Below are 26,820 nucleotides of genomic sequence, written 5' to 3' on the forward strand. Positions count from 1 at the left end.
CTTTCACATTTTATAACACAAAATTGTGATGTGCCATTCTTCAACGCATTAATGAACGCCGATACACACAATTCTGTCAGCTACACTTAGCTGCGGCATTCAGCAGTCGCAGGAATGCATACAAATGAAACAGCCATGTATGCTTCTGATTAAGTGTACACTATCATAGCTGAAATAACGGTTGCTGAATTTTGCCTTTTGGTAATAAACACTTATGCATAAAGCCTTGAGTTTATTTGGATGTGGAAATATGTGTCGTGATTGGTTCAAAGTATTTTACAACAAAGTCGAAAGTTGCGTTGTCAATGATGGTTTCTCAACAGGACGATTTGAACTAGAAAGAGGTATTCGACAAGGTTGCCCCTTGTCAACTGCTCTTTTCGTCTTGTCAATAGAATTAATAGCTATTACAATTAGAAAAACAGATGATTTGAAAGAAATCACCCTCCCACCAAATTATGAAAAACGAGTCTCTGGCTTTGCGGATGACACTACATTATTACTAGATTGTGCTGCAGATGTCAAGGCAAGCCTTAAGTTATTAGAAAAATTAACTAAATGTTCAGGATTAGAAATAAATTACACAAAAAACAGAACTGTTATTAACGGGATGTTTAAAACGTTTATGGAAATACTCTGGTGACTCTCCACCACTCTGTCAAACAATAAAACCTATTAGACTTCTTGAAATATACCTTGGACATGATATTGTACAAAATGAAAAACTCAACTGCTGGAACAACTTAAAAACCTTAAAAGACAAATTAGACGTATGTAATTCCAGAGAATTGGCAATTGGAGGACGGGTTGTTCTTTGTTAGAGTTTTGGTATCTCAAAATTAGTTTACACAATGAAAGCTGTATCTGTACCTGGAAACTTTGTTAATCAAGCCAACTCATTTTTATTTAAATACCTATGGCGAAACAAGAAAACACACATTAAGAATTCAGTCATAATTGGCGATCTAGATGAGGGAGGGCTGTAAATGGCCGATGTGACATTGCAACTAAGTCTTTCTACTTTCCCTTTCAAGCCTAACACATTAACATCAATTACAAAACATGTATAAAAGTACAGATATGCTTGCTTTGAAGGGGAATTTTATTAAAAGTTTGCCCGATCGACTCCAATGTATTATGATTTGATTATTTTGGACAAATCACTACATTGGCCATATCTCGGGTTCAAAGAGTTGCGCAAAAAATGCTGACCCTCCCGAAAAGGCACGTGTGAAATGTCATGACCCTTCAAAGCCACTTGCACGAAAAATCATGCATTCCCAAAAAACACCAGCCTTTCCCCTTGTAATTTCTGTCCAGTCTGTCACACAACTCATTCAGATTTTTCATTCATCATAAACTTAGCAATGTAAAATGTAACCCTCCCCAGGGCTAAGATTATAAAATATCACCCTTCCCCCAGGACAAGTTTGTAAAATTTGACCCTCGCATAATTTCTCCGACCGATCCCCTCATAATAACTGAAGGCTCCCTAATGGTGATAGACCACCGCACGGCGAAATCCAAGGCACAAGGACAATGACAACAGCAAAACTTTTATCATGTAGAGCTCATAAACATAAAGTGCGAGGGTGTTCAGTAATGGATATGAAACCTCCCCGGCTATAGTACAACTAACATATTTCGGGAAGTAATTACTGAGCAATACATGTGTGTGCACGCGCAAGATACGCAAGATTTCCAGAATTATCTGTCGTCATTACCCTTGTTCTTAAAATATACATTGTTGGTATTGTGTAACGGCAAAAATATGCTTAACTCTGTGATGCATCTTTACACGTTGCGGCCTCGTCTAACTGACGCGGTGCTCTTACATGTCAAATAATATTTTGTTAGGCTTGACTTGTGTGAATTACTCTCCTGGGAAATTCGTTTTCGACAGCGAGCTCATCCTTTAATTCCAAACTTCGCTTGCTTGCCTTCTCTCATCATTACCGTGGTATGAAAACATTTTTTGTTGAAAGAATCTTAATTTGCTCTGCAGCGCGAAGCTTTCAATATCAAGCACTCACAATTGTTGTCTTTCAAAGACTCTATCGTAGAATATATAATTAAAGTACCTATGAGAATACAGCAATTTTCAAAACAAACGATCAGATTGGTTGATTGTCGTTTTCAATTCTAAGCAAGTAGGTGAATTTTTTATTTAAGGGCATAGCCCTGTGTTTTCTCAGGGAATAAGAAACTCTGCATGTACGGGTTTGTTGGTGCTTAAATAAGTAATCAAATCGGTGTGGAAAAGCTGGACAGCAGAAGAATCTGCCATTTGACGGTCCTGTAAAAAGAACAATCGAGGTGACCTGGTATTGATAAATATGCTTGTGTCGTCGGTATTTTTATGGCAGTTCTATCTGAATGTCTACGGTAGGTGATCGTATAAATCATAAACCGCACGGTGGCAATATTGAAACTTTATGGCAAAATAGACATGTAGATGATCAACGGATGATACACGAGGGACGATACACGATATACAGTCAAATGTACCAAATCTGTATGAAAAATATATTGCAAAGTAGTAATATAGCTCCCAAATACATTTGTCATCACGTTTAAGAATAGTATATAGGATATGTCCATTAGGTTTATGCCGTAGTTTATTAACTTTGTGCAAGAATATACCTTTCTATTTCTGAAAGCAGCGGTAATGACGATTACTTCATTCTGTTTGCCTTCAATTTACTAGACACAAGTGGCCTTATATTCTAAACCTTGAGATAATTTCTCATAAGGGATGTAGTTAGAGGGAAACGTGCAGAACGAACAGTTTATATATAAAAAAACATTAATTCACTGGAGCCATGGAATCACTGTTTTTACGCCCAAGCAGGGAATGTACGCCACCCGTCATTGGTGTAGGTAAAGGACATACATACATCTTCTTTTGAATTTAGTTTTGACGACTGACGACTTTGACCGACACTCACCCTTACACGAAGCTGCATTGTGAGAATTATATCTCCTTGTTTATTTATCGAACCTTGAAGTATAACCCTACCTCTATGACGTAACCATCTGTCTTCATTTTGGTAATATATTGTTTTGAACAGCTACTTCTGCCATTAGCAATGACCGGACGTCGAGTCTGGACATCCACGTTCTACGCTAACAGATCTTTTCATTCTGTTTGACAACGTTTTTCGAGGGCAGCAACTTTTCTCTTTTTGCAAGTATGCCGACTAGTCTTTGGTTGATCATAGATTCATGCAAAATCATGACAATATGCATATTATGGAAGATTTAAGTTGTACACATTTTTGGCACTTCGTTACTTTACACTTGGCACTCGCACTTCTTAGCTTAGACACAGAGATGTAGAGGCTCTGAGACTTCGGCGCACTGACTTCAGTAAGAAGCGCAGTCTGTTTGACAGTGGTGGACAACGTCTGTCCACAGCAGGGCTCGAAATTAGCTGAAGTCCCGCGTCCTAAGACTACCAAGTTTTCCCTGGAGCTATCAAAGTCCATGAAATGGTAGTTGACATGGACTAGCAAAGCCTGGGACATGAAATTCAGTCAGTACTTGGCGTGCCTTGTCCGGTCTTTCACTTTTGGACTAGCTAAATGCAGTCAATCCCAGCTGGACACAGTAAGGCGAGACTTTGACTTTTTTTTGCAAATTACAAAGACGACCTTGCGATGGAACTTTGCAACAAAGTTACAGTATCTCAACTGATGTACTTGGATGACAGGCACAGAAAACGATGACTAATGAAAACGTATTTTCATTGCATTTTTGACCAAAATGTATCAATCACAAACTTCTCCCTACTATAGGAAGCCTATGGTCTGTTTGTAGCCCTGCTGAGGTGGTGGTCATTGCCATGACGACTATCTAAATTAGCATGCAACTCTGAGAATGAAACGGGTTGTGAATACAATGATAGGTCCCCAAACTTTTAGCGTCACTGTCATCAATTGCACCTGTTTCCTTTGGGTGATTAAGTTGTGCACGTATTCACATCAAATGACTAAATCTTGAAAAAAATACCTTTTCCTTCTCTTGTTAATGAAAAAAAATCCCTAAACTAAAATATGGATGGGCTATCAGCCATTGTCACTGGGCTACCAACTTCAAGAAATGGTAGCCCAAGTGGACTACCAGGGGAAAAAGTTAATTTCGAGCTCTGCACAGGGTAGTACAACCAATATTCGTCTGGGCGATACGATGAATAAATGTCATGTAATAAACTTTTCATAGGTCACACTTGGTGTGTGTGTATATATATATATATATATATATATATATATATATATATATATATATATATATATATATATATATATATATATATATATATATATGTATATATATATACATACATACCAACGAACCAACGACAGCATTATAATGGTAGTTCGGTAGTGTCTGTCTGTCTGTCTGTCTGTCTGTCTGTCTGTAGGTATGTATGTATGTATGTATGTATGTATGTATGTATGTATGTATGTATGTATGTATGTATGTATGTATGTATGTATGTATGTATGTATGTATGTATGTATGTATGTATGCATGCATGTATGTATGTCTGTATGTCTGTCTGTCTGTCTGTCTGTCTGTACATATGTATGTATCTATGTATCTATGTATCTATGTATGTTGTATGTATGTATGTATGTATGTATGTATGTATGTATGTATGTATGTATGTATGTATGTATGTGTGTGTGTGTGTGTGTGTGTGTGTGTATGTATGTATGTATGTATGTATGTATGTATGTATGTATGTATGTATGTATGTATGTATGTATGTATGTATGTATGTATGTGTATATGTATGTATGTATGTATGTATGTATGTATGTATGTATGTATGTATGTATGTATGTATGTATGTATGTATGTATGTATGTATGTATGTATGTATGTATGTATGTATGTATGTATGTATGTATGTATGTATGTATGTATGTATGTATGTATGTATGTATGTATGTATGTATGTATGTATGTATGTATGTATGTATGTATGTATGTATGTACGTCAACATCAAAAACTTCAATACGGCAGCACCTACAATCTTAGTATTCTGTGTATATGTGCTCCTATGACTTGAGATGTGAATTTCTTCAACTGAACATGTTTGCGTCAAAAATAGTAAGTGCGGTACAAAAGGCAAAGTTCTGCAAATTGCTTAAGTTCTGCAACCAGAACCAGATTTGGTTGAACCTTGATATGCAGGTTCCTTCAGATGACTTGGTATGCATGGTCCAAGATGCTTTCTTTATTCAGTATTATCGCATTTTGGTGAATTTTTCATAATTCTATTTTTGGGCATTTTTCCCCATTTTGATCAAAATATTTTCTTCTCTGAAACTGCTTCTCGGATTACTTGGAAACTTAGTATGCCTGATCTTACAGTTGATTTGAGTCAGACTGGTTCAAATTGTGGTGAAATTTTTATATCAATATTTTTGGCGCAATTTTTTTAAATTCTTCTCTTAAAATCTTATCTGAACTCGCTTGTCCGATTAGTTTAAAACTTGGTATGCAGATGTCAAGGGCTAAATTTATTGACTTTGTGTTCAATTCGTGGTGAATTTTGCAAATTTGGATTTCTGGTTCATTTTACTTTTTTGTCAAATAATCCCTGGATTTGTAGGTCCGATTGCTTCGAAATTTGACATTGAGTTTCTCTGGGGTGAGCTATATCAGTTTTGTTTAAATGTTGACAAAATCTGCAATATTGTATTCTTGGGAAAATATTATCTGTTTTTGTCCACCAAAAATGCCAAATTTCTCATTCTTGAATTCTCTGGTCCAATTGCAAAAGCTTGAGAGCCCCTTCACATTTCATCTTTGTATTTGGTTTGTACACGTATGCTCAACTGTAAATGAGATTTTGTTCTGATGAAGTTGTCATTTACCAAAAGTATGATAATGAGAAGCAAAAGTGTAAACTTGGTGAAAATCTCAATAACTGCGAGTCAGAATTAAACATATTGGTGGTGATTTGTAAGAAACACAACCAAAGACCTCAGTGATAAGTTGTTTTCTTAAATATTACTGTAGCAGTTTGATGAATTACAAAATATTGTGTAAATCAATTCCTTGTAATACAATATTGCAAGAAGACACCTTTACTTTGGTATGGTAGATTGCATCACTAATATTTATGTACCAGGCTGCATTGTGTTGTATATGTGTGTGTCCATTGCAAAAGCTGCCTACCTTTACATACTTCGCCTCGGTATGGATTGTGCATCAAAATGCGTTGAAATGCACATAACATTATAAATATTATAAGCTAAGACCTATAGAAGCTATTAAATATCGTACGTTTATAACCTCGGCCTGCCCATCTGACCAAATGTGAGCAAAGCGTCATTGACGCTATTTTTACCTTCCGTTCACGTAAGCAAACTTAATCTCTCTATTGACCGGGATAGCAACGACCATCAAGAAGAATATACGAACAAGACGGTTATGAACACTCGAATTACAGAATAGAATCAAAAAGCCTATTTCACGAAAAGCAAAAGCAACAAAAAGGGAGAGAGGATGGCAAAAACTAAAATAATATTCCGAGAAACGTCTATGCCCCATCTTAAAAGTAGAATCCAGGGCATATGATCATGTATGCCATACAAATAAACTGTGCATAAGCGTTCGTTCTTGAATTATTTACCTATCTTCAACTGCGTAACTCGACAGCTACTATGTGCGTCCTTCACGCACTCAGTAAATCACAGGTATAAACAAACTCAAGATATGTCAACAACCCGATCTTTAAAGCGGAGGCTGAGTACAGTTCAACGATGTAAATTCTACGTCATATATGTAGAATGATGCAAAGTTTTAACTACTTGTAAAAATTATACATTATACAATTGCGATGAGCAGATTCGTTGAAAAACTTTTCAGGAAATCGATGTTTCTTGCCGCAGAGTATGAACGAAAAAAATTATAACATGATGGGAGAATATAGGCTTTTAATTGTTCAAATTTATCAAAAGTGTTGAGGTGCCCCATAGCTGAAAGTTGCAATACTGCAAATAACCCATAAAAACGAGTGAATTGCAAAAAAGGAGAATCGTAGATGAGCTAAAATTTGCAGATTATACCAACATTACTACTTGTCAATATCAAATTCTCCCAAATTAGATCAAACCGTGTTGAGTTCAAAACTATATATTTTGTATGGAAAAGGAAGATTTATGATCCACTTTTATGAGCGAAGAAGTAATTACAGAATATTTTTTGTCAACAATCATGAACAGGTCATCAAAATATTTGTTGTGTGATGTATTTAGAACTCGTCCTTGTGTATCATGCCAAACCAAGCCGGCACAAACGTTAAGGTTCATATCTCACCTAATCCCCCAAACTGCGGTAAAATACTACCGTTTGCCGGATTACTGCCAAAGATCAGAACGAGTTGATCAACACAACGAACCTCCCTGAGAAAACGTTTGTCATGTACACCCAGATAACATAACAAAAGATGGTCACACGTGACGATGGTTATGTTGTTAACACATTGTCACCATTGACATGTTCAACGGGATGCGCGGTACGCGTCACCGAATATATTCTACGCGTGCAGACAAAGGGAAAAATGACACAACGATGAATGATACTCGTGAATAGAGAAAATTCTGTGACAAGCAAATGCCGCGATAAAAACATTGACAACTCCATATCAACTCTCTTCGTATTTAATCTATCGCACATTGTCTGCTTTTTGTGTGTTATGTGAAGCGTGGCGAATTACTTGGTACGTTACTCAGTCGCTTGTTTTCCGATACACGCTGGCCGACCGTGCTGCAGTAAACACCGTGATACACGCCGGCGTGTTTCGGAAAACAAGCGACTGAGGTACTTTATAATTGTGCGAGCCCATCATTACTTTATTGTTAGGTAAATGTACGTTATTAATTGTCATCAGGGAGTTTTTACACTGCATCTCGCCATAAATTTTCCCCGCACAAACAAAACATTATCGCACACATTAATCTAAACTTCGCTACACATATCCCAAACGAAACAAACACGAACGCAACACAAACTTTTGACCGTGCTTTTGGATTATACATTGGGGAGCCTCTTTCACATTTTATAACACAAAATTGTGATGTGCCATTCTTCAACGCATTAATGAACGCCGATACGCACACTTAGCTGCGGCATTCAGCAGTCGCAGGAATGCATACAAATGAAACAGCCATTTATGCTTCTGATTAAGTGTACACTATCATAGCTGAAATAACGGTTGCTGAATTTTGCCTTTTGGTAATAAACACTTATGCATAAAGCCTTGAGTTTATTTGGATGTGGAAATATGTTTCGTGATTGGGTCAAAGTATTTTACAACAAAGTCGAAAGTTGCGTTGTCAATTATGGTTTCTCAACAGGACGATTTGAACTAGAAAGAGGTATTCGACAAGGTTGCCCCTTGTCAACTGCCCTTTTCGTCTTGTCAATAGAATTAATAGCTATTACAATTAGAAAAACAGATGATTTGAAAGGAATCACCCTCCCACCAAATTATGAAAAACGAGTCTCTGGCTTTGCGGATGACACTACTTTATTTCTAGATAGTGCTGCAGATGTCAAGGCAAGCCTCAAGTTATTAGAAAAATTAACTAAATGTTCAGGATTAGAAATAAATTACACAAAAAACAGAACTGTTATTAACGGGATGTTTAAAACGTTTATGGAAATACTCTGGTGACTCTCCACCACTCTGTCAAACAATAAAACCTATTAGACTTCTTGAAATATACCTTGGACATGATATTGTACAAAATGAAAAACTCAACTGCTGGAACAACTTAAAAACCTTAAAAGACAAATTAGACATATGGAATTCCAGAGAATTGGCAATTGGAGGACGGGTTGTTCTTTGTTAGAGTTTTGGTATCTCAAAATTAGTTTACACAATGAAAGCTGTATCTGTACCTGGAAACTTTGTTAATCAAGCCAACTCATTTTTATTTAAATACCTATGGCGAAACAAGAAAACACACATTAAGAATTCAGTCATTATTGGCGATCTAGATGAGGGAGGGCTGTAAATGGCCGATTTGACATTGCAACTAAGTCTTTCTACTTTCCCTTTCAAGCCTAGCACATTAACATCAATTACAAAACATGTATAAAAGTACAGATATGCTTGCTTTGAAGGGGAATTGTATTAATAGTTTGCCCAATCGACTCCAATGTATTATGATTTGATTATTTTGGACAAATCACTACATTGGCCATATCTCGGGTTCAAAGAGTTGTGCAAAAAATGCTGACCCTCCCGAAAAGGCACATGTGAAATGTCATGACCCTTCAAAGCCACTTGCACGAAAAATCATGCATTGCCAAAAAACACCAGCCTTTCCCCTTGTAATTTCTGTCCAGTCTGTCACACAACTCGTTCAGATTTTTCATTCATCATAAACTTAGCAATGTAAAATGTAACCCTCCCCAGGGCTAAGATTATAAAATATAACCCTTCCCCAGGACAAGTTTGTAAAATGTGACCCTCGCATAATTTCTCCGACCGATCGCCTCATAATATCTGAAGGCTCCCTAATGGTGATAGACCACCGCACGGCGAAATCCAAGGCACAAGGACACTGACCACAGCAAAACTTTTATCATGTAGAGCTCATAACATAAAGTGCGAGGGTGTTCAGTAATGGATATGAAACCTCCCCGGCTATAGTACAACTAACATATTTCGGGAAGTAATTACTGAGCAATGCATGTGTGTGTACGTGCAAGATGCGCAAGATTTCCTGAATTAACTGTCGTCATTACCCTTGTTCTTAAAATGTACATTGTTGGTATTACGTAACGGCAAAAATATGCTTAACTCTGTGATGCATCTGTATAAATCGTACATATTGGGGCCTCGTCTAACTGACAGTGCTCTTACATGTCGAATATATTTTGTTAGGCTTGACTTGTATGAATCACTCTCCTGGGAAATTCGTTTTCGACAGTAAGGTCATCCTTTAATTCCAAACTTCGCTTGCTTGTGTGTGCACTTTTGTTTTTGTGCACAAATTTTCGCTTGGTATTGCGTAAAGGCAAAAATATGTTTAACTCTGTGATGCATCTTTATAAATCGTACATATTGGGGCCTCGTCTAACTGACGCGGTGCTCTTACATGTCAAATAATATTTTGTTTGGCTTGACATGTGTAAATTACTCTCCTGGGAAATTCGTTTTCGACAGTAATCTCATCCTTTAATTCCAAACTCCGCTTGCTTGCCTTCTCTCATCATTACCGTGGCATGAAAACATGTTTTGTTGACAGAAGCTGAATTGGCTCTGCAGCGCGAAGTTGAAAAAGACACTGCAAAATGATTAATCGTTTGTCCCTTTCAATATCAAGCACTCACAATTTTTGTCTTTCAAAGACTCTATCTTAGAATATATAATTCAAATACCTTTGAAAATACAGCAATTTTCAAAGCAAATGATCAGATTGGTTGATTGTTGTTTTCAATTCTAAGCAAATAGGTGAATGTTTCATTTAAAGGCATAGCCCTGTGTTTTCTCAGGGAATAAGAAACTCTGCATGTACGGGTTTTGTTGGTGCTTGTGGAAAAGCTGGACAGCGGAAAAATCTGCCGTTTGACGGGCCGATAAAATAAAGAATCCAGGTGACCTGGTATTGCTAGATATGCTTGTGTTGTCGATGTTTTTATGGCAGTTTTACCTGAATGTCTACGGTAGGTGATCGTATAAATCATAAACCGTACTGTAGCAATATTGAAAATTAACGGCAAAATAGACATGTATATAATCAACTACGAGACGGATGAGACACGATGTACAGTCAATTGTACCAAATCTGTATGAAAAATATTGCAAAGTAGTAATATAGCTCCCAAATACATTTGTCATGACGTTTAGGAACAGTGTATAGGATATGTCCGTTAGGTATATGCTGTTGTTTAATAACTTTGTGCAAGAATATACCTTTCTATTTCTGAAAGCAGCGGTAATGACGATTACTTCATTCTGTTTGCCTTCAATTTACTAGACACAAGTGGCCTTATATTCTAAACCTTGAGATAATTTCTCATAAGGGATGTAGTTACAGGGAAATGTGCAGAACTAACTCTTTATGTACAAAAAAAATTTCAATTCACTGGAGCCATTGAATCAGTTTTTACGCCTAAGCAGGGAATGTAGCGTCGACGCCACCCGTCATTGGTGTAGGTAAAGGACGTACATACATCTTCTTTTGAATTTAGTTTTGACGACTGACACGAAGCTGCATTGTGAGAATGATATCTCCCTGTTTATTTACCGAACCTTGAAGTATAACCCTACATCTATGACGTAACCATCTGTCTTTATTTTGGTGATATATTGTTTTGAACAGCTGCTTCTGCCATTAGCAATGACCGGACGTCGAGTCTGGACATCCACGTTCTACGCTTACAGATCTTTTCATTCTGTTTGACAATGTTCTTCGAGGGGAGCAACTTTTCTCCTCTTTGAAAGTTTGCCGACTAGTCTTTGGTTAATGATAGATTCATGCAAAATCATGACAATATGCATATTATGGAAGATTTAAGTTGTACACATTTTTGGCACTTCGTTACTTTACACTTGGCACTCGCACTTCTTTGCTTAGACAGAGAGATGTAGACGCTCTAAGACCTTGGCGCACTGACTTCAGTAAGAAGAGCAGTCTGTTTGACAGTGGTGGACCACGTCTTTCCACAGCTGGGCTCGAAATTAGCTGTAGTCCCGCGTCCTAAGACTACCAACTTTCCCTGGAGCTATCAAAGTCCATGTAGTTGACACGGACTACCAAAGCCTGGGACATGAAATTCAGTCAGTACTTGGCGTGCCTTGTCCGGTCTTTCACTTCTCGACGAGCTTAATGCAGTCCATCCCAGCTGGACACAGTAAGGCCAGACTTTGACTTTTTTTGCAAATTACAAAGACGACCTTGCGATGGAACTTTGCAACAAAGTTACAATATCTCAACTGATGTACTTGGATGACAGGCACAGAAAATGATGACTGAAGAAAACGTATTCTCATTGCATTTTTGACCAAAATGTATCAATCACAAACTCCTAACTACTACAGAAAGCCTATGGTCTGTTTGTAGCCCTGCTGAGGTGGTGGTCATTGCCATGACGAGCGTCATTGACGACTATGAAAATTGGCATGCAACTCTTAGAATGAAACGGGTTGTGAATACTATGATAGGTCACCAAACCTTTTAGCGTCACTATCGTCGATTATACCTGTTTCCTTTGGGTAATGAAGTTGTGCACGTATTCACATCAAATGACTAACAAATTTACTTCATGGGCAGAATCTTGAAAAAAGTACCTTTTCCTTCTCTTGCTAATGAAAAAAAAATCCCTAAACGAAAATATGGATTGGTTACCAGTCATTGTCACTGGGCTACCAACTTTAGAAAATGGTAGCCTAAGTGGACTACCAGTGGAATAATAAAAATGTAATAAACTTTTCATAGGTCACACTTGATATATATATATATATATATATATATATATATATATATATATATATATATATATATATATATATATATATATATATATATATATATATATATATCTATAATACTAAATAAGGAGACTTCGTTTTGCGTACCAATTTTTCTCCGAATTGAGGCAATGGAGCACCAATCTGATGGCATAGTTATGCTCACCTACCAGCTTTGTCTGACATCTCCCAAATCATCATCGTTTATTGCGTGGATCGACCACTACACATAGATAAGTTTTCACATTCGCCGTCGCCGAACACTGCTCGCTTTTGAAAATGGCGGCTGTGAGTGTAAACAATACGCAAACAATACATACAAACGTACACTCACGGCCGAAACAAAGGCGATGATCGGCCATCGTTCGGCCAACATCCGAAAGTTACCGACATAGTACGCATGCGCAGACTGTATTTCTGAACTATAAAGCCTGCCGCACTGCATTTGACCGGACAGTATTTCCAGACTCCTCGGAGGAATATGCAACGTGTCAAGATAGTGGTCCCGGTACGGCCGTTCATACAGCGAGCAGTTTTCGCGGAACTCATTGACGGGGAATGGGGGGGATTTGCTACGGCGATAAGTTATGTTGTTTAGTTTAATGGAGAAGATTTCGTTTATTGTGAGCAAAACTATCAGGTAAGCCAACCATTGCAACCTGTAATTTCTGCGTGCACCATGGCATGTGACTTCACTGTGTCTGTGGTTTTATATTTCGTTTTTGACTAAGACTTCACAGTGACTCGGGTGTTGAATTTTGTTTTTGACTAAGTAACGCCTATCCTTATTCTTCTTTTCACAACAACACTCTATGCGGTGACTACAATTTTGAGTTTGTTTGTTTGCCGACTTTTGAAATCATTTTAAAGTTTACTTTGCAGCCATGCAGCATGACATGAGGTCATTCATTTCAACCGTCAACTTGCACACCTGTACAAAAGCGGCCTTGCCAAATTCCATCGACCGCACCTGCTTTGCATTCTCTATTGAATGACATTTTTGAACGGAGACTCAACTTCAAGAAAAGGAAAGTTTCGTTTTTAAATTTAACAGTTTTTGACGCCTCTCACATAATTTTGTAATATTTATCGTGAAATTTATCGACAAATTCCCAGTCATGTAAGTCATGGTATGCGCAGCAGCGACTGCGAGAACTATGAGAGAACGAGTGACAGAGGGGTTTGATATCGTGTCAGTTCTATGGATTAAAAAGCCGACGACATTAAAACACTACACAGCGTGGTTCCTCTAAACCATGAGTACAGTAACGTTTACTTTGACTTGAGGCAGTGTTTTTGTGAATGATATTTTTTTTATTACTTTCCATGTATCTATTCAGCCCTATTAGAAATATTTATGATAGGGGCGTATAGCGAACATGTTATATCCCTGATGTACCCATGACTTTAACGTCATTTTTATGTCGCGCTGAAGTGAAACAAACTTTCAACGTACCCGAGCTTGAGATATCAGTGGTAAACTATGTAAGCCGAGTGCATATACATGTACCCTCTCCTGAAGTGCTTAACATATGAATTATCAACTTCTTATCTCTACTTTAATTGCCCAACTTTCCTTATAATAAAGAAAGACAAATGTAACTCAAAACAATAATTGTGTTATTATTATAGTTGACAGAGTACTGAGTTGTATTTAATGCAAAATACCTATCATCTTTGTTCACATTCTCCTTTCTGTAGACATGCCAAAACGCAAGAATATTACCACAACCATAGCAGAACTTCAGACTTCAGACCTCGCAATCATCATTGGTAAGTACATGTACATTACCAATGTAACTGCTTAGTATCCACTTGGCACAGCAAAGTGTACGGACATATAAATGTGGATGATGGTAATTGAAGTATGCTGAAACAGGACTAATGTAGACATTCATAAGGGATCCTTTTGTTTTCCACTGAACATGCAACGTGCTGTCAAAATTTTTTCCTCCTTTGTGAGATAACAGACGCAGCTTTATTTCACACCACTGTATCAATGAAACGAAGGCATGATAACATGATGGGACAGGAAGGAAAACAGAACAATTAAGTTATAACTCTGTATTAACTGAACAAATCTTTTTGTGTGGCAGTTACAACACAGACACTGGATCAGAAACTGACCAGAAAAGAGTCGCCATTGAAGAGCTTGAAGACTCCAACCGTAACATCAAAAGTCTTTGCAGGTGAGTCTTGCATATCTACAACTTCTACATTTTTGCTTCTGTTTGCCACATGGATATATTGCAGAGGAATCAGTATTGGCAGTATTTATCTGGTGTACATAATCCTTATGTTTCTAAGTCAATCTGTCTATTGCTATAGTAGTCTTGAGGGCAGAACTAATCAGCTGAGGGTCAGGTTTGTGAATGTATGAGGAATGGGTTGATAATTGAATGTCCTCATAGTCACATCACAGTTCCAAAAATAAATATGCTGTTAGCCTTACAATGTAGAAGCAGTCAAAGATCACTATTACTTTTGAACCTGCACTTAATAAATGTAGGAATGACTGTTGCATTCGGTCGCAAGTAGATGGGTTAAAATTATCATGCATGTTAGTAAATTAAGCAAAAAACATGGTCAAAAAGTTAAGAATCTAAAATTTGAAAACTTCTGGCTCTGGGACTATTACATTATGTAGAAATTCTATGATCAGATGATAGCACAAGTTTGTAACAAAAAGTTGACCTATTTGCAAGTATGCATATGAATGAGCAAGGAATTGCAATAACATCAATTTCCCAATTTACTATTTTCTATAGATACGTGCACAACACCAATATCAAGCCAAACATCGATTCCAAGGAGTCACCATTGAAGTCAATCAGATTGACACCTAAGGCTTTTGCTTCAACGGGTAGTTATGAAAATTTGAATAATGTTTAATGTTTTAAAATTTCTATAGCGCTTTTTCTACAGTAAAATATATTCAAAAGAGCTTTACAAAGCTTGATAAAAATATTCAATACATCACAATACGCAAAATGCAAAAAAGTACAATCTAACATTAAAAAATGTGTAATATACAAGCTCTGAAAATCACACCACTACCTAATATAAACTTAGAGCATGATGCATGACAGTACAATATTTTACCCACAATTCTCCATGATTTGTACCATTAAGGGTTGCCATTTAAAAAACTTTTTCTGTTTTACATACTGACAACAAAATGAAGTTCATATAAAAGTATTTATCTCTATCCATGAAAAGTACGTTGAGGTTTTAGAGTGAAACTTCAAATCAAAATTTCAAAGCCATAGAAATGACAGTATGCATGTACTGCAAATGTTACACTTTGGAGGAAACAAACTAATGACCAACTGAGGTGACAAGTCTCTTTTTAAAGTTAATTTGTAAATTTCCTTTTTCGGTCAATAGAAAAAAATCAATATCTTTTTGTTTGACTAAACAGGTGCTTCAAGTGTTCCCATTTTACTTCAAACTTTTCTGTTTGGCTGATAATGCAATTGTTTGAAAATGATATAAAATTGGTATCTTCTCTCTCAGTAATGCATAATTTTAAAATTAAATTTGAAATGGTTATTGAGAATAAGTCTCCTTCAAAGTAAGTTTTCATAATTTTTATTAGTAGTCTACAATTTTCTCCACACATGCGGGTTACACCTTGCATCTCTGATGGTACAAATCAGAATGAATCATGGGATATTTGAAGTACTGTGTAATGTTTTCTTTTTTAGCTACAATAATAGTTATGCATATGTATGGTAGCTATTCATATCAGGTTGAAATTTACACTCCACTAAAGCTAATGGATCTCTCAGTGCTGGTTTTAAGAACATCCATAATTATGTAAATATATCTGGCTCAGATGATGTTTAAGTACCTCACCAGTGTGTTGAAAGTAAAAACCTGTCACTTGAATGGTAGTATGTTTCAAAATGTTTGGACCTGTTTTTCTACTGCAATAAAAGTTATCAAACCTACCATAGCAATCATGATTATGTCCATATCAACAAGTCGGCTACAACAATATGGATTGCTACCAACTGTTCATTAAATTTATGTAAGTGATACACTATAGGAAAAACCAAATGACAATTATAGTTTTAGCAATTAACAGATGGATATCTACTTGCACCACTTCACTTGCCACTGTATTCACTCACTCCGTTGCAGCTTATATCATCATATTTTTGTACATAAATTTTTGAACTTGATGCTATAAATCTGACTTGCTCTTTTTATTCATCTAAGAACTGATCTCTTTTGCAATTACAGCAGCATCCTCACCAAAGTCACAGCCTTTGTCAGCCAGTGAATTATATGGTAGATCCACGTCAAAGGTGGGAACAAATTTTGCTTTCATCCAATCAAGTTCGTCAGTGAGTATTACTGCGACACCTTCAAGCACTACACAGACTTCAGCTGCAAAGAGTTTGAAGATGTTTATCCATGAAACGGTAACAACAATAGACAAAGATATCAAAGCTGTTGGCTATGACGTGTATCGTGAACAAAAGCAATCAGCCTTAGAGACTTTGGAAAAAGTGAGAAGAAAGATTAAAGCACTTGACAAAAAATCGGAAGTTCTTCTATCAAAAATAGAAAATGAACTAGGTAATTTAAATGAAACAGTAAAATCGTTAAAAGTCAGAGAACAAAGTATGATGATTGAAAAAGAAAATCTCCTCACTGAGAAGGACTCTCTGGCTTCACAGTTAAAAAATGTATTCGATGAAAGTGACTTCCTAGAAGAATTTACGACTGATGTATGTGCTGCACAGATTGTTGATGAACACACAAGTCAACTTTAAATTCAGATATGCCTCCGAAGAAAAAGTCTCGGGAAACCCAACTACGCTACAAGAGAACTTATGCACGTGAAAAAAGAAATAACACTGAAGAAAATTCTGTTTCCACAACTGTAAATAAAAGAATCAAATTAACTTCTCACAATACAGCTATTCATAGTTTAAGTGATTATGTGGAACACCCATTACCAGACTACACAAGCATTGGTAATATGGTATTTCAGTGTAAATCATGTCTATCATATATGTGGAAAGGAGAAACCCACTGTGGTAAACTTGGTGTTAATGCATGTTTTTCAACCTGCTGTATGCAAGGTAGTGTGCAACTCCCACCCATTAGTGATCCACCACCACTCCTACAAAATCTCCTGACAGAAGACAACACCAGGGGGAAACATTTCAGAGAACACATAAGAGCCTACAACTCTAGCCTTGCCTTTGCTTCGTTAGGAGTACATCGTGATGTTTTACCGAGACAGGGACCATATACCTTTCGGATAAGCGGTTCTGTTCATCACCTAATAGGAAACTTATATCCAAATGGAGATGAAACTCCAAAATTTTCTCAAATCTACATTCATGATTCAGCTAATGAGACAGACAATCGACTTCAGTGGAATAGTGACTTGCAGGCTTCAATACTACAAGATCTGCAGACTATGCTTCATCTAAATAATCCCTATGTACAAGTTTACAAGCATGCATCAGAAATCATATCACAGGACCACAATTCTGAATGGAAATTGATCTTACATGCGGACGTTAGGAAAGATCAACGCCGTTACAACTTGCCAACAACAGCTGAGATTTCAGTCATCATACCAGGAACAACAAATGACCAGCCTATGAATAGAGACATTGTGTTATATGCAAGTTCAAATAGCCATCCACAAGGATACAAGGTGATGCATATTAATGAAATGCATCCAAAATATGATCCACTTCATTATGTACTAATTTTACCTTTTGGTGAACATGGCTGGACAATTAACATTAGAAAAGCTGGTAATAAGGTTGGACATGTGTCACCTATGCAATTCTATGCATATCATCTCATGAAAAGAGACAACTTTAATGTTTTGTTGCGATGTGGCCGTCTTTTTCATCAATATGTTGTTGACCAATATGCTAAAATTGAACAAGAACGGTTGAACTACTTCAAGTGTCATCAGACTGAATTGAGGGCAGAACTTTACCAAGGGCTAAGTGACGCAATAGCTGCAGGAGATGTAACAGGATCAACTGTGGGTACTAAAATTATCTTACCTTCCTCTTTTATTGGCGGACCAAGAAACATGCATCAACTTTACCAAGACTCCATGGCTATAGTACGCAGATATGGCAAGCCAGATTTGTTCATAACCTTTACCTGTAATCCAAATAGCCAGAGATAACAGACAATATTTTACCTGGACAGCAAGCCACTGATCGCCCAGATGTCATAGTGAGAGTGTTCCATCTTAAGTCTAAAGAATTTATAAAGGAAATTATTCATCAGGAAATATTTGGAAAAGTTTTAGCATATGTAGACGTTATTGAGTTCCAAAAGAGAGGTCTACCTCATTTACACATGCTAATAATACTTCATCCATCATCAAAACCAAAATCACCATCAGATTATGATAAGTTTGTGTCAGCTGAAATACCAGATCCTGACTCGCTTCCAGTATTACACCAAGTTGTGACAAGTCATATGATTCATGGACCCTGTGGACAAATAAATAAAAGCAGTCCATGCATGAATAATGGCCAGTGTACCAAGAAATTTCCTAAAGAATTTTCCCAATGTACTGTAGCAAATCCGGATGGATATCCAGTATACAGAAGACGTGATCAAAATATACAGATAGAGAAGCATGGTGCAATATTAGACAACCGTTGGGTAGTTCCGTACAATCCATATCTGAGTGCTAAATACCAAGCCCATATCAATGTTGAAATATGTTCTTCTGTGACTGCAGTGAAGTACCTCTACAAGTACGTGTACAAAGGCCATGACAGAATAATAGCTGGACTTCAACAACAGACACAGCAGAGTATCAATGAAATCCAACGCTTCATTGACGCAAGGTAAGTTTTAAACATGCAGTTGATATATGTTGATATGACGTATGAAGATAAAGGGTAATAGTAGATAGTCAGTCACCTGTCTGTATGTATGCATGTCTGTACGTTTGTCAGTTTCCTCAGAAATGGCAGCATCTGTCAGCTTACTATTTGGTGTGTGTGTGTGTGTTATAGGTAAAGGATTGGATTCTGTCAAAGAAAACGTAATAGTTCTGAAAATATGCAAAGGAGCTGATCATTTTTTGTTGATAAATAGTGTATTTGAAAGATTTTTTTCAATTTCTGATCAAAAATGCTATTCAAAGGTTCCTAATGTTTAACTGTATTCGACATTGTTCGGTTTGTGTTCATATCTACATATTTTATTTTAAGGAATTTTTTGTCAGTTTAATTTTCATTTCTGCTTGCAGATTGCCTTGATATTGATAATAAATTTCCCTTACGTGAACCTCATTCGGATGTATTCAGTTTGTGTCAATATATGTAGTTTTCTGTCGTTAGTGAATATATTAAGCTTTTTTTGGTTCTATGACCTTAAATATTCTGTACTAACTCAAAATATGCATAACAAGGCATTCTTGAAGACTGAACAGGGCAGTCATATTTAGTGTCAAATTGTAAAATATGCTGCAGATAACAATTTGTGGGGTTATTTTTGATAAATGGCACAAACAATTTCAATTTCAAATGCTTACAGTAATACCTGTCCAATTTCTTAAGGACTTGGGTACCTTTACTGCCAAAACCACTATTGATGTTCCTAAGCAAAATGAATGTGATAACAATACAAAATTCAAACATAAGTACCAAGCCGTAATCTACATCATTGTCAAAATTCGAATTGACAACTAATAAAAACCAGAACAAGATATGAACAGCACAGTAAACAAACAAGTTATACACTAAAAGCACACTACTATTTAATTTTGGCATTTTTTGTATTTAATTTTGTATTTGATCTGAGAGATGCGCACGTCTGATTGTAATAACATGTGTATGCATGATATGAAACAAAAACTTTGAAGTCCATAGCCAACAATTTTCTTAATAGTATAACTTTGCCTTATGTTTGCAAATGAAATATCAAATAATATTTATAACTGTAATCAGAAGCTAATATAGTGTCTCTTTACTACTTTCACTAGGTATGTATCTGCAACAGAAGCATGTTGGCGGATATTTCACTATGATTTACATGACAGATCTCCAGCAATACAAAGACTAGCTGTTCATCTTCCTGGTAAAGAGAAAGTGTTTTATCGTGAAGGCCGTGCTGCAGAAGCTATCCAGCATTCTAAAGTTACAACATTGACAGCTTGGTTCAAAGCCAACAGTGAAATATCCGATGCAAGACTCATTCCTTATCATAATTTCCCAGAGCACTTTACCTGGAATGCAACTACATGTGAGTGGAAACCAAGAAAGAAAGGACTTGCTATTGGGAGACTATATCAAGCTAACCCTGTAGAAGGAGAAAGGTTCTATCTTAGACTTTTACTGCATCATGTACCAGGAAGCATATCATTTGAAGACATTCGAACATTACCAGATGGTACAATTTGTTCAACCTTTAAAGAAGCAGCACTGAAGAGAGGGCTATTACAGGATGATGAAGAATGGATTGAATGCCTCAGAGAAGCTTCTGTTTATGCAAGTCCAAATCAAATTCGTCAGTTATTTGTAACAATTTTACTTTTTTGTGAACCTGCAGAACCTCTTAATATTTGGAATAAATTCACAAGGGAGATGTCTGAGGATATACAGTTCACAATGAGAAATAGTAGGAGTAACTTGACTACAGATGACATCATAAATTGTACACTTCGTCATATTGAAGATTTACTCAACAAGCATGGAAATCATTGAAAGACTTTCCAGGGATGCCTGAAGCACAACAGCAACTGAAAGCTACTAGCTGTCTTATCGAAGATGAAACTTGCTATTCTGTTGAAGAACAATCATTAAAAGCAGACAAAAATGAAAAGATGCTTAATCAAGATCAACTTAATGTTTACAATGCTGTCTTACAAGCCATCGAATCCCCTGATGCATCATCTCTGTTCTTTCTTGATGGACCTGGTGGAACAGGGAAAACATTTTTGTATAACACTATATTAGCCCGTGTTCGCTCAAAACAGCGCATTGCATTAGCTGTAGCATCATCAGGTATAGCAGCTGAACTGCTTGACGGTGGAAGAACAGCTCACTCTAGATTTAAAATTCCAATACCAATACTTCAAAACAGCACATGCAACATTTCAAGACAAAGTACTCTTGCTAAGTTAATTTCTAATACATCTATTGTCATCTGGGATGAAGCACCGATGATCCACAAATATGTGATGGAGTGTGTCCACAAAACATTTTGTGACATCATGCATTCAGATATGCCATTTGGTGGAAAAGTAGTTCTGATGGGGGGGGGGGGGGGACTTTAGGCAGGTTCTGCCTGTCGTTCGCAATGGATCCCAAGCAGACATTGTTGATAGTTGTATCCAAAAGTCATTTCTGTGGACCCATTTCCGCATCTTTAATTTGCAAATCAATATGCGTATTCGTAGTCAATCACATGATTCTGAACGAGATTTTGAAGAGTTTCTTCTTCGTGTTGGAGATGGTACTGAGACTGAATATCTTCATGATGACAAACCAAAAATTAAGTTACCCAAAATATTTGCATAGAGAAAAAACAAGATGTAAATGATACTGTTTGCACTTTGATACATAACGTCTTTCCAAACTTGAGAGATTCAACAGATTTGGGTCATAGTGCCATTAACCGAGCTATTTTAGCACCAACTAATGCAACTGTGGACAGTATAAATTCCAAAGTCATGGATATATTTCCTTCAACTATCTGTAAAACTTATTATAGTGCAGACTCAGTATCTGATACCAATCATGCCAGACTTTACCCAGTAGAATTTCTTAATTCACTTACACCATCTGGACTCCCCCCTCATAAGTTATGTTTGAAAAAAAACTGTCCCATTATGCTTATAAGAAATTTGAGTCCTTCACAAGGCCTTCTAAATGGAACAAGGCTAAAAATTGCTAATCTTGGTAAGCGCATTATTGAAGCCATTATTACCACAGGAAAACATGCAGGACAGTCAGTATTTTTACCTAGAATTACAATTACGCCTTCAGATTCTGGCTTGCCATTTGATTTAAGGAGGCGACAATTTCCGATTCGTCCAGCCTTTGCTATTACAATTAATAAGTCTCAGGGACAAACATTGGACTTTATTGGACTTGACATAAGAGAACCGGTATTCACTCATGGACAACTATATGTTGCACTTTCGAGAGTTCGTTCATTTTCTAATATACGAGTCATGTCTGATAGTTTTGAGGGTGAGGATTGCTTTACTGAGAACGTTGTTTATAAGCAAGTATTATTTTCTATGAAATAATGATTAACTGTCCCATTATGCTTATAAGAAATTTTAGTCCTTCACAAGGCCTTCTAAATGGAACAAGGCTAAAAATTGCTAATCTTGGTAAGCGCATTATTGAAGCCATTATTACCACAGGAAAACATGCAGGACAGTCAGTATTTTTACCTAGAATTACAATTACGCCTTCAGATTCTGGCTTGCCATTTGATTTAAGGAGGCAACAATTTCCGATTCGTCCAGCCTTTGCTATTACAATTAATAAGTCTCGGGGACAAACATTGGACTTTATCACTTCGAGAGTTTGTCATTTTCTAATATACGAGTCATGTCTGATAGTTTTGAGGGTGAGGATTGCTTTACTGAGAATGTTGTTTATAAGCAAGTATTATTTTCTATCAAATAATGATTAACTGTCCCATTATGCTTATAAGAAATTTGAGTCCTTCACAAGGCCTTCTAAATGGAACAAGGCTAAAAATTGCTAATCTTGGTAAGCGCATTATTGAAGCCATTATTACCACAGGAAAACATGCGGGACAGTCAGTATTTTTACCTGGAATTACAATTACGCCTTCAGATTCTGGCTTGCCATTTGATTTAAGGAGGCAACAATTTCCGATTCGTCCAGCCTTTGCTATTGCAATTAATAAGTCTCGGGGACAAACATTGGACTTTATCACTTTCGAGAGTTTGTCATTTTCTAATATACGAGTCATGTCTGATAGTTTTGAGGGTGAGGATTGCTTTACTGAGAATGTTGTTTATAAGTAAGTATTGTTTTCTATGAAATAAAGTAATGATTAAAAAAATTACATAGTCATTCCTGCCATATGGCATTGTTTCTATAGATAAGATATCCCCATGTTGTCTAATGATGATTCGATTCAATATTTGACCCGTGCAAAGCACGGGTATCTGTCTATAGTATATATATATATATATATATATATATATATATATATATATATATATATATATATATATATATATATATATATATATATATATATACCAACGACAGCATTATAATGGTAGTTCGGTAGTGTCTCTGTCTGTTTGTCTGTATGTATGTATGTATGTATGTCTGTCTGTCTGTCTGTATGTATGTCTGTCTGTCTTAGTATGCATGATCTTACAGTTGATTTGAGTCAGACTGGTTCAAATTGTGGTGAAATTATTATATCAGTATTTTTGGCGCAAGTTTTTTTATTTTTGGTCAAAAAATTTATGTTATCTTAAAATCTTATTTGAACTCGCTTGTCCGATTAGTTTAAAACTTGGTATGCAGATGTCAAGGGCTAAATTCATTGAGTTTGTCTTCAATTTGTGGTGAATTTTGTAAATTTGGATTTCTGGTTCATTTTACTTTTTTGCCCACGTGTTAACACACGTGAGCATATGGTTTAGCCATGTCTGTCTGTGTGTGTGTGTCCGTGTGTCTGTATCCCCATTATCTCAAAAACGGCTGAACGTATTTCAGTGAAATTTGGTAGACATCTTCAAAATTTAAATGGCTAGAACTGAAAAGGTTTTGGTGGGCGTGGCTTGCATATTAATGAAGTTATCACAGTTTTAATTTTTCTGATACATGGTAGTCTATGGGAAGCATGATGACCATGGTTTCTGGACATCTCGACCCCTAACCAACTCGACCCCAGTCAACTCGACCCGCTACCAACCTAACCCTGGACAACTCGACCCCCAATCCTGGACAACTCGACCCCCAAGTTTTAACCCAAGACAACTCAGGAGTCGAGTTGTCCAGGGTTAGGGGTCGAGTTGACTTGGGTCGAGTTGGTTAGGGGTCGAGATGTCCAGGTACAGTGTTGCCGGTATCCCCACGTTACACTCTGGCTATAGTAAAGCCGTAGTACTCATCGTCAGAAATATCGTCGAAGGCCGGCTATTGCTGGCAATCCGAAGCAAGGTAACGACACTAAGCTGCTTCATAAACCTTAGTGCATCTAGAGGACCGTCACAGGAAAATGTCAGGTAAGTGTTTCACTCTTTTGTATGGTAACAAGTCGCGATGATACGTGTTACTGTTAGTGTTAGTGGAAAAACAAGGTGTCCGATGTGGCTAAGGTGTACGGTATCGTATCCTTACGACGTCGGAAGATTTTACGTCAAAAGATTAGACTTTGTATTTGTGAAAATAGACAAGATTTCATCTAGCTAAAGGTAAATTTGTTCATTATGGAAGCGATCAACAATTTTGAATCTCGAGAACGGTGTCCTTGATGAGTCGTAAATATGAACAAGTGGTGAGGACACGTGTTAGTGGAAAAACAAGATGGCCGACGTGGCCAAGGTGTACTAGTATGCGTATCCGTGCGACGTCAGAAATTTATTGCGTCAAAAGGTTAGACTTTGAATTTGTGAAAATAGACATGATTTCATCGAGATAAAGATAAATTTGTTCATTATGGTAGTGATCAAAAATTTTGAATCTCGAGAACGATGTGCTTGAGGAGTCGTAAATATGGAAAAAAAATCAAATTCGTTCAATAAAAAATACGCATCTCCAATAGAAATATGGCCGACTATGGTCATTCAAGACACAGTACACACTTTCACTTTTTCAAGGAACCAAACATTGTATAGAGGGGGAAGTGTAGTTGTTGTATATAAGGGTTATTTTTCAAAATATTGAAATTGAGGAGATAAATCATAAACGTTTACCTGGAAAATGCCCAGGGTAGGTCCGTTTATTTGCATATTTTACGGTATATGTCTTCCTATTTTTTGTCAAAGAATTTTAGAATTCGATAGACTGATATATTATACAGTTCATGATGGGCTACATACATGACTCAAATTTGTTGCAGTTATTTGAAAAGTCCTGATCAAATGGGAGCAGTACTTTGGCAGTATTTTTGATAGGGTGACATTTTGTTGGCATGAACTTTCTACTGGGTATTTTTTGAACTTTAAATTTAGGGACGGACCATTAGACTTTGGGAGGGGGTTGGTCACGACTGGATTCTGAAAACTTTTTTTTTTACGTCTGATAATTTTAAATTTAATTTTTTTCAAATGAAAATAGACTTGCAAATTTTTTTTTTCTGAATTTTGCAGAATTTTTTATTATCGGTTACATTCTGAATATTTTTTTTTTTATTTTGGAGAGAAGTCTGAAATTTTTTTTTTTTCAAATTTTCTGCTCTGAACATTTTTTTTCCGGTTCTGACCACCCCCCCTTCCCAAAGTCTAATGGTCCGTCCCTTAGCCTATGCTGCCACTCAAATCATATATTGATTTTATTTCTTATACAGATTACGTCTACAAGCCGAAGTCCTGCACCACTACTGTTCAAGAGGTTGATTTTGCTGTAATAAGGCTTGTATTTGGCCGCTAGAAGGCTCATATTTGCACATTTGGCCGCTGGAAGGCTCATATTTGCATATTTAGCCGTTGGAAGGCTCACATTTGGCCGTTGGAAGGCTCATATTTGGCCGCTAGAAGGCTCATATTTGCACATTTGGCCGCTGGAAGGCTCATATTTGCATATTTAGCCGTTGGAAGGCTCACATTTGGCCGTTGGAAGGCTCATATTTGTCCGCTAGAAGGCTCATATTTGCACATTTGGCCGTTGGAAGGCTCACAGAACGCTCAGACATTTGGCCGTTAGAAGGCTCACTTTTCACTATTATAACAATCACACCATCATAAGAATCAAATAAATATTTAAAAATTGGAAGAATTGAGTACTTGGTTTAATTTTAGAGTGACTGCCACAAGATATATATACACAACATACTGAGATATATTTATTTATTCTTGGTGTTTTATCTAATAATCCATCCATCCTAGAGAAATACAAGGATAACTTGTACACGAATTCTTGTGTGGAGCACAGTTATGCACGTGAGCATATTCAGTTCATATCTGGTTTATCAAATAATCCCTGAAGTTGCAGGTCCGATTGCTTCGAAATTTGACATTGAGTTTCTTTGGGGTGAGCTATATCAGTTTTGTTTAAATGTTGTCAAAATCTGCAATATTGTATTCTTGGGAAATTATTAGCTGTTTTTGTCCACCAAAAATGCCAAATTTCTCATTCTTGAA

General features: G+C 36.7%; 2 protein-coding genes across 9 annotated transcripts in view; both read left to right on the forward strand.

The window, feature by feature from the left end:
- The window catches only part of LOC139132984 (uncharacterized), a 65,171-nt gene that overhangs the window by 5,634 nt on the left and 32,717 nt on the right, over positions 1–26,820 (forward strand). Inside the window, exon 1 of one of the 2 annotated variants that reach the window (XM_070699328.1) lies at positions 2,194–2,385. The exons of the other annotated variant lie outside the window; for it this stretch is intronic. Within the exon in view, the coding sequence (XP_070555429.1) occupies positions 2,337–2,385 (49 nt within the window). The 5' untranslated portion in view covers positions 2,194–2,336. Of the gene's footprint in view, positions 1–2,193; positions 2,386–26,820 lie in introns of those variants that run through there. 2 annotated transcript variants of the gene reach the window in all.
- Positions 12,711–23,564, forward strand: LOC139132980 (uncharacterized). Of its 7 annotated transcripts, none has more exons than XM_070699317.1 (5): positions 12,711–13,143; positions 14,600–14,692; positions 15,272–15,366; positions 16,752–19,354; positions 20,497–23,564. In XM_070699317.1, exon 4 carries the CDS (start codon positions 17,296–17,298, stop codon positions 18,676–18,678), a length of 1,383 nt encoding a protein of 460 aa, XP_070555418.1. In that variant the 5' UTR covers positions 12,711–13,143; positions 14,600–14,692; positions 15,272–15,366; positions 16,752–17,295; the 3' UTR covers positions 18,679–19,354; positions 20,497–23,564. The 7 variants fall into 5 exon arrangements, with proteins under 7 accessions (XP_070555418.1, XP_070555424.1, XP_070555419.1 ...); XM_070699318.1 differs by having other exon boundaries at positions 16,755–19,354; XM_070699321.1 differs by having other exon boundaries at positions 12,719–13,143.

This window comes from Ptychodera flava, chromosome 5, assembly GCF_041260155.1.
Source record: "Ptychodera flava strain L36383 chromosome 5, AS_Pfla_20210202, whole genome shotgun sequence".
Classification (NCBI taxonomy): domain Eukaryota; kingdom Metazoa; phylum Hemichordata; class Enteropneusta; family Ptychoderidae; genus Ptychodera; species Ptychodera flava.

What these genes read in the sequence shown, in the direction of transcription:
- LOC139132980 (XM_070699317.1), top strand. Translation starts at nt 17,296, where the DNA reads ATGCCTCCGAAGAAAAAGTCTCGGGAAACCCAACTACGCTACAAGAGA.